Consider the following 18,851-nt stretch of genomic DNA (forward strand, 5'->3'; position numbering starts at 1 on the left):
GCTGGGGGCAGCATTGCATATACTGTACAGACATAGCTACATTCCCAGTGAATAGCGGCTTTGTTGAAATCAGTTCCGTTCAGTGGAAGTCTTTGGGCTGATCAGGGCCGGCTCTAGTGTTTTTGACGCCCCAAGCAGTGCGCTGAATTGACGCCAGAGGGCGGGGGCAGTCCGTGTGCCCTTAATGCGGCTCGCGCGTTTCCCCGGCGGTGGCAATTCGGAGGCAGCTTCTTTCTTCAGCCGGAAGACAGAAGCTGCGCCCCTGCCGACAGCGGAACATAGACGCTGCCGCCCAATTGCCGCCCCCGCTGAAACGCGCCTGCCGCCCTACGGGCACGCGGCCTGCCCCCGCCCTCCCGCAGCAATTCGGGGCGCTGCTTGGGGGCCAAAACACAGGGACTGCCGCCCCTTGCAGATTGCCGCCCCAAGCACCGGCTTGGGATGCTGGTGCCTGGAGCCGGCCCTGCGCACAGTAATACCGGGCGGTGCCCTCCGCTTCCAGGCTGGTCACGTGTAGGTAGAAATCGGAGCTGTCCTTGGAGGCTGTGAATCGCCCCTGGATTGCCGGGGAGTAGCTGTTGTCAGACGATGTATAATAGTAGATCAGCCACTCCAGCCCCTTTCCCGGAGCCCGTCGGACCCAGTTCATATAACAGCTGCTGAGATCAAAGTCGCTCACGGGCACAGGTCAGTTTGGTGGATTCTCCGGGCTGGACTGGGTGAGAACCAGCTGTGCCCGGGCCCCTGGAGACAAACAAAGCGGGTTGTTACAGGAAATGTTTAAAAGGAACAGTGACATTAAATAGATACAATCGACGGAAGGAGACAGACAGCTCGGCAGATATTGGTCTAATACATCCCTAGCGTGACTCCATTGGCCTTCCCACGCAGGATGTTGGAGAGGGGATTTTTTCTAACGCACTCACATCATTTAGCAGCACGAGCACTATTGACTTTCTGAGTGTTCCTGGGGAACTTGGCAACTTCTGAAAACCCCCCTCAGCCCCACAACTGCAGAGATACCGAGAATGGGCGGGTGAACAGACAAACAAACGCACATGAGAGTCCAGCCAGGAAAATGCGGAGTCTCAGCGGACCCAGCCTGGTGATGGGAAGGGAGCGCAGCCCGGTAAATCCCTGAGCCAGATGCGGGGCCTGTGGCTGGGACGCCCGAGTCAGTGCGTAAATAGGGGCTTGGCTGTGCCAGCTTTGCATAATCTGGGGAGAGCCGGGCGGGTTGGAAATAAACGGTGCCAAATTCAGCAAGGGGCGCAGGCCCGATGAGAGATTGAGGGCGGGGGGGCGGTGACCTGATAGGGAAGAGCAGAGACCAGAACCCTCAGCCAAAGAACGGGACTATGTGAAAACAGAACCAGAACTATCCCCTGACACTAGTCTTTGGACATGACCTACAGGCAATCTGAAAGCGATGCTTCCTTACTGTGTGTTCTTGGCAATTTGGCCAAACCTCACCCCACAGCTGTTTCCAACATGCACCTCCTGCCCAAGACAGGAGTTTCGAAAAAGAAAGCTGGAAGGAACCATTTGGGAGCCTTTGAAAATCCCACACTAAAATGGTTTGGTCTTGTCTCTGAACAGAGTCCTAACGGCTGTATTCAGGGTGAACCACCAGGTGTATAGGAACGGCCCGAAATTACCCAGGAAATAAAACAAACTCATCTTTAACTCTTCTCCAGCTTGTGCTTATGCATTAAAGAGCAAACAGAGGCAATGCGCTCATGGAGCACCCTTCAGCCTTCTCCAGGTATCTGCAGAGAGTGACAAAATTATGGTGTGAAAAATTCTAGGGCGGGTCCACCACAGCTCTAAAGAACATAAGAACAGCCAGACCGGGTCAGACCAAAGGCCCATCTAGCCCAGTGTCCTGTCTCCCTGCAATGGCCAGTGCCAGGTGCCCCAGAGGGAATGAACAGAACAGGGAGTCACCCAGTGATCCACCCCCTGTCGCCTATTCCCAGCTTCTGGCAAACAGACTCTTTAAATAATGTCTCTGGCATTTCTTCCTCTTAGTTCATGTTTAGGAGGCGGGTTGAAGGGCAGAAAGCTAATTATTCATAGTAACTGAGGTGGATTCTATTTCTCCATTGCTGTCCGCTAAATAAGCTACTCTCTGTTCTGTCAACATAGTGAGTCTTTAATTACCAATGTGCATTTTTAGAGGACGGAAGCCCTGATTAAGGGCTGGAGACTTTACAATCTATGGATCTGTGTTTACACTGCTCTGCCCTGTCAGTGCCTGCTGCTCTCTGCTGGCGCTGAGAATGTTTGGATTCGAGGAGGAGGTTTTTGTATTCACTGCAGTTGATTTCTGATCGCTGTGTCTCTCGCACAGTAATAGCGGCCGGTGTCTTCCGCTTTCAGGCTGGTCATTTGCAGATACACCAGGCTGTTGGAGTCGTCCTCTGGAGATGGTGAATCGCCCTTTAACGGCATCACTGTAAAACGTGCTGTGGCTATTAGCAGGGTTGTATATCAGCGAAACCCACTCCAGGTCCTCCCCGGGCGCCTGACGGACCCAGCTCATATGGTAGCTGGTGAAGGTGAACCCGGAGGTTTTGCAGGAGAGGCTGAGAGAGTCTCCGGGCTTCTGAATTCCACCTCCGGACTCCACCAGAAGAACCTGGGACCGGACATCTGGGGGGAAAAGAAGAAGAAAAAGCTCCGTTAGATTCACCTTAGTACAAGACCTCAGCCAAAGCTCACAGAAGCCGTTGGGAAGATGCCCATTCACTTCACTGCGCTTTGGGTTGGGGCAAGAACGTCCAACCGTCCCCGGAGTCTCCCACTAAAGTTGGGGGCGGGGGGGGGGGAGAATTACCTGCAAGGGCTGCTAGAATCAAGAGAAGATTCAACCACGATATCATGTTGCTGTCGCGGGAAGGGTTTCTGACGGTAACTGCAAAGACACCAAGACCTTGGCCTGATCCCTTTTCATTCTCTGTCGTCCAGGAGAACACAGGATTTATGCAGGACCCCGAGACACTGAATTTGCATCACCTCCTCTTGAAAAAAAACACCACACCAGAAACCACAACCCTCGTTAAACTGAGGCCTTCCGGAGTGGAGTTCAGAGGAAAAAAGCTACTTGGCTGGAGAGGAGGAGCTAGAGTCTCTCTTGTAGGATCACTTCTTCAGTGATCTCTACAAGAATGCTCGGCAGGGGCGGCTCCAGGCCCCAGCACGCCAAGCGGGGCAGCATGCTGCGGGGGGCGCTGTGCCGGTCCCCGGGAGGGCGGCAGGCGGCTCCGGGGGACCTCCCGCAGGGTCCCCTGGTCCCGCGGGTTCGGTGGAGCATCCGCAGGCACGCTTGTGGGAGGTCCACCGGAGCCGCAGGACCGGCGAGTGGCAGAGCGCCCCCCGCGGCGTGCCTTGGAGCGGGGAAATGGCTAGAGCCGCGGGACCTCTCATAGACAAAATGCACCATTGAGTGTTCACCTGCTGCTGAATTCTGTCTCTTCTTAGTTTGTGAGTCCTGGCCACTGTGTGTCCTAGTGCATAGAGCACTAGACTGGGCCATGGAAAACCGGGTATTCATTCCTTGGTCTGCTGGGTTGCCTTGGATAAGTCATTTCTCTCCGTAAAATTGGAATAACCTTTTAGGTTCACCTAACCTTCCTTTGTGAAGAGCTCTGACATCCCCTGCTGAAAATCGCTTTTATAAAATGCTAGGGGTTGGTGTTATTACTAATGTCTGAAAATGTCCTTTCTTCTTCTATGAGAAGGAAGAGGCAAGCATTTGAAACCAGGGGCGCTGGAACAATTTTTATAGTGGGGGTGCTGAAACACTGAACCTGACTGTAAACTCTGTATATAAAGGAATCACCTTCAAGCCAGCACCCCAAGGTCCAGCACCTATGTTTGAAATTCTGCCTTGCAATGCTGGACTACAAGACAGAATTATTATTAGATTGGCACCTGAAAATGAATGGTTGGGTGTGGATCCCCGCCTAGCCTGCTTTGAATGTTTTAGCCCAGAAGACGAATAACTGAATTCTGCTAGGTCATACAGTAAAAATGGACAGTCGGTACCCTGAAAGAATCTATCTGTGGGATAAGGTTATAACCCTGCAGGGGTTTGTAGGCCTGTGCCACTGTAACTGAGAGTACAGTACTTGCACTGCTTTGAGCGGGGCTAATGGTATGAATCAAACAGTTCAGTTGCATAGTAGTGTTGTATCACTCTTCTTCCTCTTAGTATTACCGTTCATATTATTTTCAATACCCACTATAAATAGGCAATAATACAGAGAAAAATGTCAAACTAAAGTTTCTATGGAAATGCTGGATAAAATAATAAATTTTAACAATGCATAGATCTTAAAAGCTCCACCTTGCCACTGTGTTTATGCAACAGGGTGGAGTTTTTAAAGGGTCTTAATGTAAATACTCAAATCGCATGGGAGCTGGAAACTTCCCAACTTTGGGTGCCTTTGAAAATCCCAGTCTCACACTCTAATTGGTGGAGAGACTGTTCTTTCTCAGGTAAGATACAGTGCGCTCAGACGCACAGCTCCGCAATATTTAAGTGTGGGAAATCTGTTACAAAGACTGTTATGTAAAATCCCAGCGCAGTGCAGGGTTGAGATATTCCAAATCGCTTAAGGGAGATGGCAGTGGATGATTTTCAAGGATGCAAATGATTTCAGGGAGACCCTAGTACAATGTCTTAGGCCTTGATTCATGAAAGCATGTAAGAATTTGCTTAAACCCATCTCTATTCAGGACACTACTTTAAATTTAAGCACAATTCTTAGTGTCCCTGACTGAACTTTGCACTTTATTCTCAGTAGTGTCAATGGCTGTACAGGACCTGAAAGAATATTTATCTCATATCACTAAACCAGACAGAAATCGCTACGTTTACCTGCTGATACGTGCACCAACGTGCCCTTAATACAGGGTTTCTCAAACAGGGGTCGCGGCTTGTACAGGGAAAGCCCCTGGAGGGCCAGGCCGGTGTGTTTACCTGCCCCGCCCGCAGATCCGGCTGATCGGGGCTCCCACTAGCCGCCGATCGCTGCTCCGGGCCAATGGGACCCGCAAAGCGGCGGACAGTAGGTCCCTCAGCCCGCGCCGCCTCAGCAGCCCCCATTGGCCCAGCGAATGGGGCAGGTAACACACAGCCCGGCCGCCAGGGGCTTTCCCTGCACAAGCCGAGGCCCCTGTTTGAGAAACTCTGATCTACCGTGTTCCCGGGGGCAGCCCTTAGCCACGTGACTGTCCCTAATGCCCTCAGTACCAGCGCTGGGCTGAGTGATGGCATCCCGGTCCGAGGGGCGGGGTCTGTTATCTCCATGGTGACTCTGTCACATTGTGGCACTTTACTGTGGGTCGGGATGGCTCAGCTCCACCCACTGACACCCGCGGAGAGTCCGGGCCGTGATTGCCCAGTGTCCGTGGGGTGAAAACAATCCACGAGCCGCTTGGGAAAGTCCCGGCGGTGCCACATCCCCAGGCTCAGCGGAGTGGGGTTTGTTCAGGCGCCGGGTGATCTCTGCCCACAGCCCCGCCCGGACTCTGAATGGCCCATTTCCATATCCAGCCTCCAGCTCTGCGTGCCTCAGTCTCCCCGCTCTGACCCAGGGGCTGGGATCGTTCCCGACCTCCCAGCGGCGCTGTGGAGATAAAGGCGATAACCGCGTGTGAAGGGCCGAGACGCCACGGTGAGGGCCCCCACACGGGTTATAATGAACTAATCACCTTCCGCTGCGTTAATCCGCTAAACATCCCAGGTTGCTGAAAGGGCCAGAGCCTCCCTGGTGTAAATCCGGAGTAACTCGAGTCTAGCGGAAGCAGCTGCGGTGACTTTACACCAGGGGAGGATTTGGCCTCAGGAGCAATTCGCTCCATCCGTTGGGTCTGATAAAGACCCAATGCGCTTGTCGCGTTTACACTGACAGACGCTGTCCTGTGAGTCTACACCGAGACGGGCCCCGGGGGGAGCCAACGTGCCGGGTCAGCGAGGGGAGAGCGACTCAGAACAGGACTCACTCCAGATTGGGGTTCACAGATGAAGCGAGGGATCTCTGCGCCGCAGGCCCAGCGGGGCTCTGGGCAGGAAGGGGAGACACGTTGCCCGGGAACGGAAGGGTTAAAACTGCCGGGAGGTTTGTGTTACATTCACCCGGGTGCCGGGTCTCCTGTCCCAGCCCGGAGCGGTGTGTGTGTCACTGCTGCCCCCGCGCGGCTGCCGGGAGAAGCGCGATTCCGCAGCCTGGGTTATTGTATGATCAAAAATCGGTTTGGTTTCACTGTGTCTTTGTCTCCGGTCGCACAGTAATAGCGGGCGGTGTCCTCGGGCTTCAGGCCGGTCATTTGCAGATACAGCTCACTCTTGGGATTATCCCTGGAGATGGTGAATCGGCCTTTCACTGAATCAAGGTAGATTGCAGTACCCCCACCGGGGTATATAAAAGCGATCCATTCCAGTCCCTTGCCAGGAGCCTGACGGATCCAGTTCATGTAGTAGCTGCTGAAGTCGAACCCGGATGCTTTGCAGGAGAGGCGGAGAGAGTCTCCGGGCTTTTTCACATCCCCTCCGGACTCCACCAACCCCTGGGACCAGACGGCTGAGAATAAAGCCAAGCCATTAATATCGGTATAAAAACAGCGGTAACAATATTCTTCTAACTCTGCCAGCTTTCAGAAGAGGAAAATACCTTCCAAAGCTGCTACAGCGAAAATGAACAGGAGCAAAAATCCCATTTTCCCGGGTGCTGGAGGGGAAAGTTCTCAGGGACTGGCTGGTCACTGCAAAGACCCAGGGGCTGCGGATTGTGTCTCCGGGTGCAGCCTGGGCAGAGAGAGGCTCAGATTTAAACAGGAAACTGTCTCCCTCATTTGCATATCACCGCTTTATAAGAGACACACACTCCTGCTGCCAGTGATCTGAGTGACTCGTCCTCGGGTTCCGGGTGCGGGAATCAGACTGTCCCGTCCTGTGTGTCTGTGCAGCGCCGGGCACAGGGCGCTGGGCTCCTCCTGACACTTTCAGACCCCTGGGATGAATGAACTCTCTTGGGAAGGAGGTAACACTTTCTGTTGTGGTTCAGTGTAACACTCTAATTAATATGTCTCCCCAGTTTGGTGATTCACACAGGCTCACAATACAACCACTTAAATATGACCTTACTCTATGGCATACATATGTGACAAGTGATATTAATGCATGCAACAACTCACAGTATTCAAAAATCCTAAACATATTCTTATCATTCTAATACCTAATTTAGCAATATTAGCACACAGGTGACACAGATCGTTTCCATCAGCTTTCACACACCTCTGACCCTGATACACAGAAATTGTTAGTTGTGTCTGCCCTGCTTTCTAGTGTAATAGTCTCCTCCCTGAAAGCCTGATCCCAAACCTATAATGGGAGGCTTTGCAGTGACTACAACAGACATTGGACCAGAGCTAGAATCATCTATATGAATTTCAGGCAGCTGTTCATTCTTCCCTTAGGCAAATGCTTATTCAGGAGCCCACCGCAGGTTGTTAGTTGCAGAAACATAGAGCTAGGCCGACTCCCTTTGGAGCCCTACTGAGTAATTCACATGGTTAATGGAAGGAGTCTGTCTTTTATAAGGAGCGGGATATGCAAATGAGGGAGACAGTGTCCTGTTTAAATCTGTCCCTCTCTCTGCCCAGGTTGTACCCGGAGAGACAATCCGCAGCCCCCTGGATCTCTGCAGTTGCCAGCTAACTCCCCTGAGAACTTTCCCCTTTAAAACCAGGTGAAATGAGACTTTAGCTCCATTTAGTTTTCATTTTTGAAGCTTTGGGAGGTATTTATGTCCCGAGTAATTTGCACAGTCAGGTGACTCTTATACTATTCCTCTTTCTATGTGATTTGTATCGTGGCTTCCTTCCCAAGTGCAGCTGGTGGAGTCCGGAGAGGATGTGAAAAAGCCCGGAGACTCTTAGGGCGATTCAACCAGCTCCAGAGACAATTCCATTAACACGGCACAATTACAAATGCCCGGCCTGAAGCCCGAGGACACCGCCCGGAATCACTGTGCGAGAGAGACAGTGAGGGGAAGCTGGTCTGAGCTCAGACAAAAGGGGAAGGGGTTTCCTAGGGGCGGCGCTCTGGTTCCACACCAGAACGGACACAAAGTATCTCCCCTTATGGACACCGCACACAGCTGTAATGGGAGAGAGGCTGACTCCATCTCCCCCTGGGGAGCGCAGGGAGCAGATGCCCAGGGTGGATTTCAGAGGGGCAGGAGAAAAGAACAGAGCCCTTGCTCTGTGGATGCCTCCAGTGACTCTCTGATCAGACACTCTCCAGGCAGGGCCGGCTTTAGGAAGTGCGGGGCCCAATTCGAACAGTTTTGACGGGGCCCCGGCAGGGATGACTTAAAAAAAAAAAAACTTAAAAAAAACCACCTTTCATTTCTTACATGTATTATTTACTTTCCATGACTAGATACATAATAACAAAATTATATATTACTACATAATATTGTATATGGCTCTTTTCTTACTCCCACTTGGGTACTTTCTACCAATATCTCTTGATCTCTTGCCCATATTGATAGAAGTTACCACATTCTAAAAGAATATTAATTATAGATTTTCACTTTCATATTAGGAAAATAATTTGTTTTGATAGTTGTACAACTGATTTTCTTCAATAATGTTTATTTTATGCCCCCTCCTTCCCCCAGCACTGCCCAGCCCCGTGGAAACACTGCCCCCACCAGCGCCGCTCGCCTCGCAGAAACAAACCCTCCTTCCTCAGCGCCACCCCATCAAAACAGCTGTGGGCCAAAGAGGAAGGTTTGAGGGGGAGGGGGGAGAAACGGCACCCATAGGCAAAAAGAAGTATTCCATTCTATGCATCCGAAGAAAGCTCATGCTGAAATAAATTTGTTAGTCTCTAAGGTGCCACAAGTACTCCTGTTCTTTTTGTAGATACAGACTAACACAGCTGCTACTCTGAAACCTTGCACAGATAGGGTGACCAGATCACAGCAGTAAAATAGGACCCACCCACTCCCCGCTCGGCCCCACCATCACACTCCTCTTCACCCCCTAGTCCCCCACTGACTTGCTGCGTCCCTCCTAGTCAGTCCCCCACCCACCACTCGCCTCCTTTCACTTTCTCCCTCCCCTGCCAGAAACCCCCATGCCCGCCCCTAAACCCCCTGCTGGCTCACTGCTCACCTCTGTGCCCACCTGCCACTTGCCCACCCGCTCGCCCCCGACTCGCTGCTGCACTCCCCCCCCTCCCCCTGCAGTATATAGCCTTATTCAAAGACCCAGGGGTCACTATATTACTGCACACAGCAGTCAATCAATGGAGTTGTAGATAAATCTCTGCATTATGCATTTTTGTATAACTTTTACATGACTTTGGCTTTGGCTACACTTGCATTTCAAAGCGCTGCCGCAGCAGCGCTTTGAAGCGCTAAGTGTAATCAAAGCACCAGCACTGGGAGAAAACTCTCCCAGCGCTGTCCGTACTCCACTTCCCTGTGGGGAATAACGGACAGCGCTGGGAGCGCGGCTCCCAGCGCTGGGGCTTTGACTACACTGGCGCTTTGTAGCGCCGCAATTTGCAGTGCTGCAGAGGGTGTGTTTTCACACCCTGCTGCAGCGCTGCAAATTTGTAAGTGTAGCCAAGCCCTTTGTATTGAACCTTAGTAATATGTTATAGCAGGCCCCTAAGGTAGTGTAATTAAGGTAAAAGAAAAATGTCTTTTTGCTAGAAGTAGAATAAGATCTTCTCTCCACTTTGTAATCAATTGCCCTATTGAATGAATGAATGAGGTGTGAATGAGGAAGGTGTGGAAGGCAGGCACCTCCAGACAGCTGCAACCCTTGGAGAAGGGCTGGGAGCCAGACCAAGGAGCTTTGCCCAGGGCTGAGTGGGACAGAGTTTGGGTGCTGGGTGCAGGCTCCGGGCTGGGGCACGGGGTGGGGTGCAGGAAGGGTGGAGGGGTGCAGGCTCTGGGAGGGAGTGCGGAGGGGTGGGTAAAGGCTTTGGGACAGAGTTTGGGGGCTGGAGGGGAGTGCTGGGGGGAAGGGACTGCCATGTGGCTTCCTTCCTCCCCTGTTGTCCCTCACCATAGCCTCAGTGGGGGATGGAGCTGCCCCTTTCCCAGTGTTTGCAGGAGTGGTGGCTGGGGGGAAACCCAGTCAAACTCTGGTTTTACTCTTTCGCTGATGGGTCACTTAAACCCCTTACAAACTCCTTCCCGCCTCTCTCACTCCCCTTTTCTACTGGGCTTGTTTGATCTTTTTGGTGGAGCCAGATGAAAACCACAAACCCCAATGAGAGCAACAGGCTGGAAGACTAGACTGAACCCACCACCCAGCCTAGTCCATCCCAGAGCCCAGGATTGAGGGCAAATGTCCCCCCACCCCCAGGGCACCTGCTTCCACTCCTGGCCTCTCCCAGCGCTGCCAGTGATTCTGTGTGGCTGCATCGGGTGGGATTTCAAGCAGACCCCACAAACCCCCGCTAAATTCACCCCTGTTTTGCGACCACTCTGCACCAAGAGCACCTACCTTCCCTGCCCTAAAGCTGCTGGATGGCTAGAAAGCTGAGCTGGGCATTTGATTGATCTAGAATATTATCATGCCCCCCCCCCCCAAAAACCTTAATATCCACAAAGCTTTAGGGGGGGCTATTCCCCCCCCCACCAAGCCGGTCTATTTCATTGTTGCAGGGCAAACGAAGGAGCCATAGTTTAATGGAAATATTCATCCCCTACAGCGGTCTTGCAGCAGGGAAAGCAGAGTTGATGGGAAGGGAACTGGTTTGGACAGGAGCCCCCGTCCTCCTCCTTTGCAAATAATTTGGAGAGGGGAATCTGATCACTCAGTGCCTCAGTTTCCCCTCCTGCGGGGGAAGGGGGGCGGAGATAAGTCTCAGCCTGCCCTGTTGCAGACCTTTCGCATTCTCCCCTCTTGATGTATTTGATTTCCTCCTCCAAACCTCCCTCTCTCTCTCACCTGGAGTTCACAGCACTAAGTACCGGCTCGGGGCTTTTTTCCTGGGTTACATGATCCCAACTTTAGTTTTGAAACAGACACAGGCAGGCACAGACTCACCCTCAAACAGCAACACCACGTAAACCACAAAACCAGCCCAATATTACAACCCTTGGGGAATCGCAGGGTCAGACACTCACCGCTGGAAGGGTGCACTGCAGAGATTCCTGTCTGCCACAGACCAGAAGCTCCCTCTGCGTCTCCTCCAGGTGAGTGCTGGGGGTGGGGGAGGGGGAGGGGAAGGAAGGCTGCAATGCACATGTGCCTTCTCCCCCCTCCCCCCTGCAAGTACAGCCAGGGGCCCCCGCTGCCTCAGCTGGCCAGCGTCTCTAGTTGCCTAGCAACAGCTGCTGCTTCCGGGAGACGCAGAGCTTTGCTTCCGGGAGAGACGCTGCAGAGCGGGGCCCTGTCAGGGGCGGGGCCCGATTCAGGGGAATCGGGCAAATCGGCTTAAGGCCGGCCCTGTCCAGGTTACGTATCAGAGGGGGAGCCGTGTTAGTGTGGATCTGTAAAAAGCAACAAAGAGTCCTGTGGCACCTTATAGACTAATAACAGAAGTATTGGAGCATGAGCTTTCGTGGGTGAATAGCCATGCGTCTGACGGAGTGAATATTCACCCACGAAAGCTCATGCTCCAATACGTCTGTTAGTCTATAAGGTGCCCTCAAGACTCTTCGTTGCTTTCTCCAGGTTAAGGCTCCCCCTTCTCCCAGTGCGGTCAGTGGAGAAGCCGAGCCCAGAGTGAGGGTTGTTTGACAGGCAGGGTGGGGTCAGTGATCGCTGAGTGATCTCCCCCCTCAGCCCATTGATAATTCTCTGGATAAAAATCCACCCTTTTGTAGAGGGGGCAGCACAAGCGTCTATGCACCTCCTGAGTGGCGTGGAAGCATTTTAGTGTTTAACATTATTTGAGGGTCTGATGCCCAGATCCATATTCCCACCACAATCCAAAGGAAACACGTCTGTGAGTTTCATGCTCCGTGGTGGGAAGAGGAAGGCCAAAGTGGGTATGGATCCAACATAAATATGAATGGGAAGGGGAATCGAAACGGAAGTATCCAGGGGGTATTAATCAGAACCTGAATCTGAATGGGGATATGAAGTGGAGTATGAATAGGACTGCAAAGGGAAATAGGAACTGGTATATGACTATGAACTCCTATGGATGGGACTGGCAATATGAATGGGAGGGTGTAAATAACTCTCTTGTTTCTATTCTTTTTTAATAAATCTTCACATAGCATAGGATTGGCAAAAGGGGCACGAATCCATAGGTCTCATGCTCTCGAACAGCTCTGGAACTGTCACTGGGAGGACCCCTTCAGTGTGTCAGCCCCAGTGGGGTCACACTCTCACTAGGGTAAGCCACAGGGATTCACCACCTCTTGGGACCAAAACTTAGAGCGTTCAGCCCCCCTGCTTCACGCCATGGGCTCCCTTCAGTGAGTCCACCTGAGTTGGGCACCTGAGGAAGACGTGTACCCCGAAAGGGAGCAATTCACTGTGAACTTCCTTAAACTGACAGTAGGTGAATTTTTGGAGTCACTAGTTTATGTTCCCTTTGGAGGTGAAATTTGCACTTGGGGTGTGTTTTGTTTGTTCTCTTCTGTTGGTTGATTTGTTTGTTCCAGATTTTTGTTTGTTTGTTTGTTTATTTGGTTGCTTGGAGTGGGTGTTTAAGTAGAAGAGGTCCTGCAGTGAGAGTCCTTCTTGCTGTGGTGGAAAGGAGCTGCAGAGTAGAACTTCACTCCCCTAAAAAACAAGGAGGAGTCTGGTGGCACCTTAAAGACTAACAGATTTATTTGGGCATAAGCTTTTGTGCATAAAAACCCACTACTTCAGATGCATGGAGTGAAAATTACAGATGTAGGCATTGTTATACATGAAGAGAGTTACCTCACAAGTGGAGAACTTAGGCATCTTTGAATTTCAGGTCTCATTAATTCATTTCACTGCAGAGAGACATAACCAGACAGGTCTCAATATGAAGCAGTAGGAGGCTCTGTAAGATATTTAGGACATCAGTTTTTTAACGGGAAATCCAACATCTTCTCCTCCCTAAGCTCCCTAAATATCAAGGGATAGATTCACAAATGGATTTAGGAACTTAATGACCACATTAGAAACTTCAATCCCACAATCAGGCCTAAAATGAGATTGAAACCCCACCAGAGCTGTCCCTGAATTCTGTAGACACCTGAGATCACTTTGCACCTCAGTTTTTGCTGTAAAACTTCCCTGGGCACCTATATTTCTGCCTGTGAGTATGGACTTTGCAGGCCCAGGTCTTGTCTCCATGGTGTGGCAGTGTCCAGCAGAGGGCTGTAACCTGTAGAGTGCAGCAGCCCATTGTGGTTAAAATGCCCCATGTAGACCCTACTAGTGCACAGAGATATTGTTCTGGTTCAAACAGGGAAGAGTTAGAGCTTCAAGCTGGAGCACTGAGCAATTCTGGGAAGGAGATAAACTCCCCTCCTTTCAGAGTGAGATGAATCTCGGAAGGAGAGCAGATTATGAGAAATCTTCCGCTTTTGAGCAGGTGAGTTAATAATTGCCAAATTTTGGGCTGCTTCCTATAAAATAATGGGTGCCGACCCCTCTGGGAGACAGAAGGTTGAGGTAGGTGGGCCCTTGGGAGAGTGTTGGGGCTGGCAATTCTTAGTGTCCCAGGTTAGGTCCATCAATGGCTATTAGCCAGGATGGGCTGGGATGGTTTCTCTAGCCTCTGTTTGCCAGAAGCTTGGAATGGGCGACAGAGGATGGATCACTTGATCACCGGTTCTGTTCATTCCTTCAGAAGTACCTGGTATTGGCCACTGTCGGAGACAGGATACTGGGCTAGATGGACCTTTGGTCTGACCCAGTATGGTTGTTCTCATGTTCTTATTCCTGGGGTCTTTCCCTTCATTTCTTAGGGACACTATAGACAAAATGCAGCAGCCAGGACTCCTGGGTTCCACTCCCAGCCTTGGGAGCTCTGATACAATGGTTGCCTTTCAGTGCTAAGGGGTTAGATTCTGGAGTGCTTGTAACACAAGGCAGAAGCAGTGTTGGCAGCTGCTCCTCCCTGGGGCCCATAAACCCAGACTGGTTCTCCGCAAGGTTAGTTTTAGTGCAGGCTTTAATAGGATTTTCCACACAGTGAGTATTTGGCACAGTAAGACACGTAGGTGTCTCCGGGCTGCAGGCCGGTCAGTTGAAGGGACACTTGGCCTTTGGAGGTGTCTCTGGTGATGGCGAGTCGACTTTTGAGAGCATCGTTATAGTTAGTTCTTCCATCAGCCCAGATACCTCCCATCGATTCCAACCCTTTTCCCGCTGGCTGGCGGGCCCAGTGCACCGCGTAGCTAGTGAGAGAGAATCCGGACACGGTGCAGGTCAGTCTGAGGGTCTCTCCAGGTTTCTTGACTCCCCCTCCGGACTCCACCAGGCTGACCTGGGAATAGACACCCGCAGAGAGGGAGATAAAGGGAGAATACTGCAGTGATTCCCGGAGTCGCAGTTATTAGGGAAAACACGGTACCGGGCACGGAGCGGCAGCGCAGATCCCGCCCGTACCCGCGGGGAGCAGCAGGAGGAAGGCGATGGCCAGGCTGGGGGTCATGTCTGCGGCTGGCGGCTCGGTCCCCAGGCGGGATGGGAAGCTGAAGCCCGGCGCTGGCTCTGAGCGGGGTGAGCGGCCGGGACTGGCTATGAACAGGGCCCGGGGAGCTCATTTGCATGGGCCGGGGGGTGGGGGCACTATAACGGGGGGACCCAGGAGGTGTGTGACGCAGCGTCGCGTTGTTAAATCTCCTGGCAGGTGGATTCCAGAGTCCAGCTGTGACACGGAATGTTCCCTTCTGCTCTTTCTTCTGCACGCCGGAGATTTGCAACCATGAAAGAACTGGATGGAGACAGTCTGTCCGCCTATCTTCTGCTCTATTGATCACCATAGACATCTATCTGTCTATCTATCTATCCCCATACGCCCCATCTATCTATCTATCTATCTATCTATCTATCTATCTATCTATCTATCTATCTATCTATCTATCTATCTATCTATCTATCCTCACCCACTGTATCTATCTATCCCCATCCATCTATCTATCCTCTCCCCTTTTTATGTTGGTGTCAATATTATAAACTAGGAGCCAGTTTCATTACTGAACCATTCCTTGTTCATGAGAATCTGGAAAATTAAGATGGAGACAAACTGTACAGAAATGCTTCGGGAAAATTTCTGTTGGGGGCTGTATTGTTGGGAAGGGGGTTGGAGTCAAACTCCTCAGTCTGAGGAGAAGGGTCAGTGCTGCGGGGGCTGGAGAAAAGTCGCCCCTGGTGCTCAGTAGCTGACAGGCCCCTGTGATGCCCCTTTACAAAGGGGTGAATTTCACACCCAGGATCACCAATGGGCTGCCGGGGAAGGTCACTTCTAGTTTATTGGCCAGAACCCTCCGGCCCATAATCCGCACTCCGGACTCCGCGTTCCCACTGCTCTTCGCTGAGGGCTCAGCTTCTCCAGTGACTTCGCTGGGAGATGGAGGGAGCCTTAAAGTGGAGCGTGTCTGATCAGAGAATCACTGGGGGCGTCCACAGGGCGAGGGCGGAGCCAGCTGCTCCTCCTTGCTCCGCTGAAACACACTCTGGGCATCTGCTCCCTGCAATAACTGATAACTGGTTATCGATAACTGAAAGGATTCTCCCTTATTCCCCTCCTTAGTGCTGCCGGATGGTTGGTGGGTACTGAACAAAGCCGTAGAGATGTAGCTAGAACACCCATTTAAATCAGGCTTGCAGGTTCAATTGGGTGAGTGCCTGGCCCGCATCTCATTGCATCGCTAGGTCCCTTCTGGTACCAACGTTTTAATCTGTTTGAATGAATGGGCCAGAACACCAGCTATCGTCAGTCAGTCAGGGTAGCAGCCTTGGGATCCACGGAGCTTCCAGAATTAACACCTGTGAGGCTCTGACCCCAGAACGATTGTCCTACTTTTGGCCTTGTCCAAAGCTCAGTAAAGTCAGGGAGAAACTCTTCACAATCGATTGCAATGGGAATTGGATCAGCCCCGAAATGCATTTATCTTCCTGAAGCTGGCAGACGCCGTATTGTGAAACCGGGTAAGTCAGGGTTTCTCAAACAGGGGTCTCCGCTTGAGTAGGGAAAGCCCCTGGCGGGCCAGGGCGATGTGTTTACCCGCCCCGCCCGCAGGTCTGGCCGACGGCGGCTCCCACTGGCTGCGGATCACTGCTCCGGGCCAATGGGAGCTGCTGGAAGCAGCGCAGGCCGAGGCACTTACTGACCCCCGCTTCCTGCAGCTCCCATTGGCCCGGAGCAGCGATCCACGGCTAGTGGGAGCCGTGATCGGCGGGACCTGCGGGCGGGGCAGGTAAACACACCGTCCTACTCGCTAGGGGCTTTCCCTACACAAGCGCAACCCCTGTTTGAGAAACCCTGGGGTAAGCGTTGGTCACGGGGAGAATGTGGGTGTGAATGGAGAGAGGGATCCATTCAGGTCTTTATAATCACATTAGCTATGAAAACATTCGCTTGCAAAGACCATTCAGGTCACACATTTCTGACTGATAAATCCTGAATTTAGCCCTTTCCTTGGGCAAGTCTGATCTATGGGATTTCCCCAGCAACATCATCTGGTAAAATGTGAACAGCCAGTACCGAGGAGCTGCCCATTTGTGGCCTGGATAGAGTGAGCCTATCGACCTAGGGCACCTGCTGACAGCCCCGTTCAACTCCCAACCTCCCTGGGTGAAATTTGCATGGAAATCCCTCGCGGGGGGGGGGGGGGCGGCGAAGGGTTCCTGTTTAAATACAGGTAGGTTAATGGGATTACACTGAGAGAGGAGTTGGGTGGATGAGAGATCCGCTGTGTGACATGGCCCTAGGTTCTCACACCGGGTGGATGGGCGTTGTTGATAAGGCCCATAGACGTGAACAAATGAGTCCCCAAATATTCTTCTTGTGCAGCCTGCATTACTTCGGTGTCGAATCAGTGCCACATTTAACCATGTGAGTGCTCAAGTTGTTGCAGTTTTTTATGGACACGTGATCAAATATGGGTGCAGAGATCTGAAACCAGCTGACAGATTTGTTTGCACTCTGCCTGTTGATCCTGTTCTAAGAAAGACAATTCTGCAGTTTGGATTTTTGGATTAGCCCTACCAGGATTCCCCTCACGGTGTGTCCCGCACAGTAATAGCGGGCGGGGTCCTCGCCTTTCACGCCGGACATTTGCAGATACAGCTCACTCTTGGGATTATCCCTGAAGATGGTGAATCGGCCTTTCACTGAATCAACGAACTACGTACTATCCCCGCTAGGGATAATATAAGCAGCCAATTCCCAGGAGCCTGCCGGACCCAGCTCATGCCGTAGCTGCTGAAGGTGAAGCCGGAGGCTTTGCAGGAGGCGGAGAGAGTCTCCGGGCTTTTTCACATCCCCTCCGGACTCCACCAGCGCCTGGGACAGGACACCTGCAAGTAAAGACAGGTTGTAAATATCGGTATAAAAACAGCGATAATTTAATATTCATCTAACTCCGCCAGTTATTCAGAGGTAGAAAATACCTTCTAAAGCCTCTACAGAGAAAATTAAAAGGAGCACAAATCTCATTTTTCCTGGTATTGAAAGGGAAAGTTCTCAGGGGACTGGCTGGTAATTGCACAGACTCAGGGACTTCGGATTGTGTCTCCGGGTGCAGCCTGGGCAGAGAGAGGCACAGATTTAAACAGGAAACTGTCTCCCTCATTTGCATGTCCCCTATAAGATACACACACTCTTGTTGCCAGTGATTTGATTGATTCGCGCTAGGGCTCCAGGAGCATGAGTGAGACTGTCCCGTTCTGTGTATCTGTGCAGCGCCGGGCACAGGGCGCTGGGATCCTCCTGACACTTTCGGGCCCCTGGGAGGAATGAACAGCTCCCTGCAGTGATTGTATTTCCTCACCCACGACCTGAGGGCCTGGGTATTGTGAGGCGATATGCTGGGAGGGGACTCGTCTCTGGAGCCCTGTCCCATGAGGAGAGGAGCCATGCAACGTCCGGCCAGTGGGGTCAGCTCTGCGGAGGAGTCGTGTCCCAGGGATCCACTGGACACGGAAGATTTAACCTCCCACTGGGTGGGATTTGGGACGGAAGCCCCTCCCCTTTCCCTTCCTTCCTAGCATTGACCAGCTGCGTTGAAATGATCCATGACACTTGGAACAGGATCTTGTATTAACTCCGCTGGCTGTTAATTGCCAGGGCCGCTCAAAGGGGGGGGCAAAGGGGGCAATTTGCCCCGGGCTCCGCAGGGGCCCCCAAGAGAATAGCGCCAATGTCAGCTCAAACCGCCTTTCCCCAGCATTCAGGTTCTTACCACCACCAGCTGCCTCCAACACCTGTACGTTCACCAACCAGCCCTGATACCTACCACCACCCTTACCCTCTGCACTCAACCCCCATCACCATGCAGTATATGCACCCTGAAGTGCAGGATTCGTTAAACAGCACTCCAGACAGGACATATGCAAACTTGTGACTGTACAGTTCACCAACCCACACCCCTTCCCTCTTGTGTTCATGAAATGTTGTGTGTCTGTCTGTCAAGGAAGTTTTTTTCTTTTCAATAAAACAATTCTTGGCTTTGAAAACAGTCTTTATTATAGCAGATAGTGAAAGATACCTTAGCCCAGTAAAGAAAGAGGCACTGCAAATCATTTTAGGGATAATAGAATAACAGTGTAAACAGTGCAATTCACTCCCATGCAAGGCAGCAAACATTACTGTTGGCTTTCAGCCTCAAATTCTTCCCTCAAGGCATCCCTAATCCTTGAAGCCCTGTGCT

At 51.8% G+C, this 18,851-nt stretch overlaps 1 gene segment (V, D, J or C); it reads right to left on the minus strand.

The window, feature by feature from the left end:
- Positions 1-14,146: 14,146 nt before the first annotated feature.
- LOC123347625 lies at positions 14,147-14,629 on the minus strand. The segment is given in 2 exon segments: positions 14,147-14,461; positions 14,549-14,629. Coding segments are annotated over 2 exon segments (396 nt in total).
- Between the last annotated feature and the right edge of the window lie 4,222 nt (positions 14,630-18,851).

This window comes from Mauremys mutica, chromosome 13 (assembly GCF_020497125.1).
Source record: "Mauremys mutica isolate MM-2020 ecotype Southern chromosome 13, ASM2049712v1, whole genome shotgun sequence".
Lineage (NCBI taxonomy): Eukaryota > Metazoa > Chordata > Testudines > Geoemydidae > Mauremys > Mauremys mutica.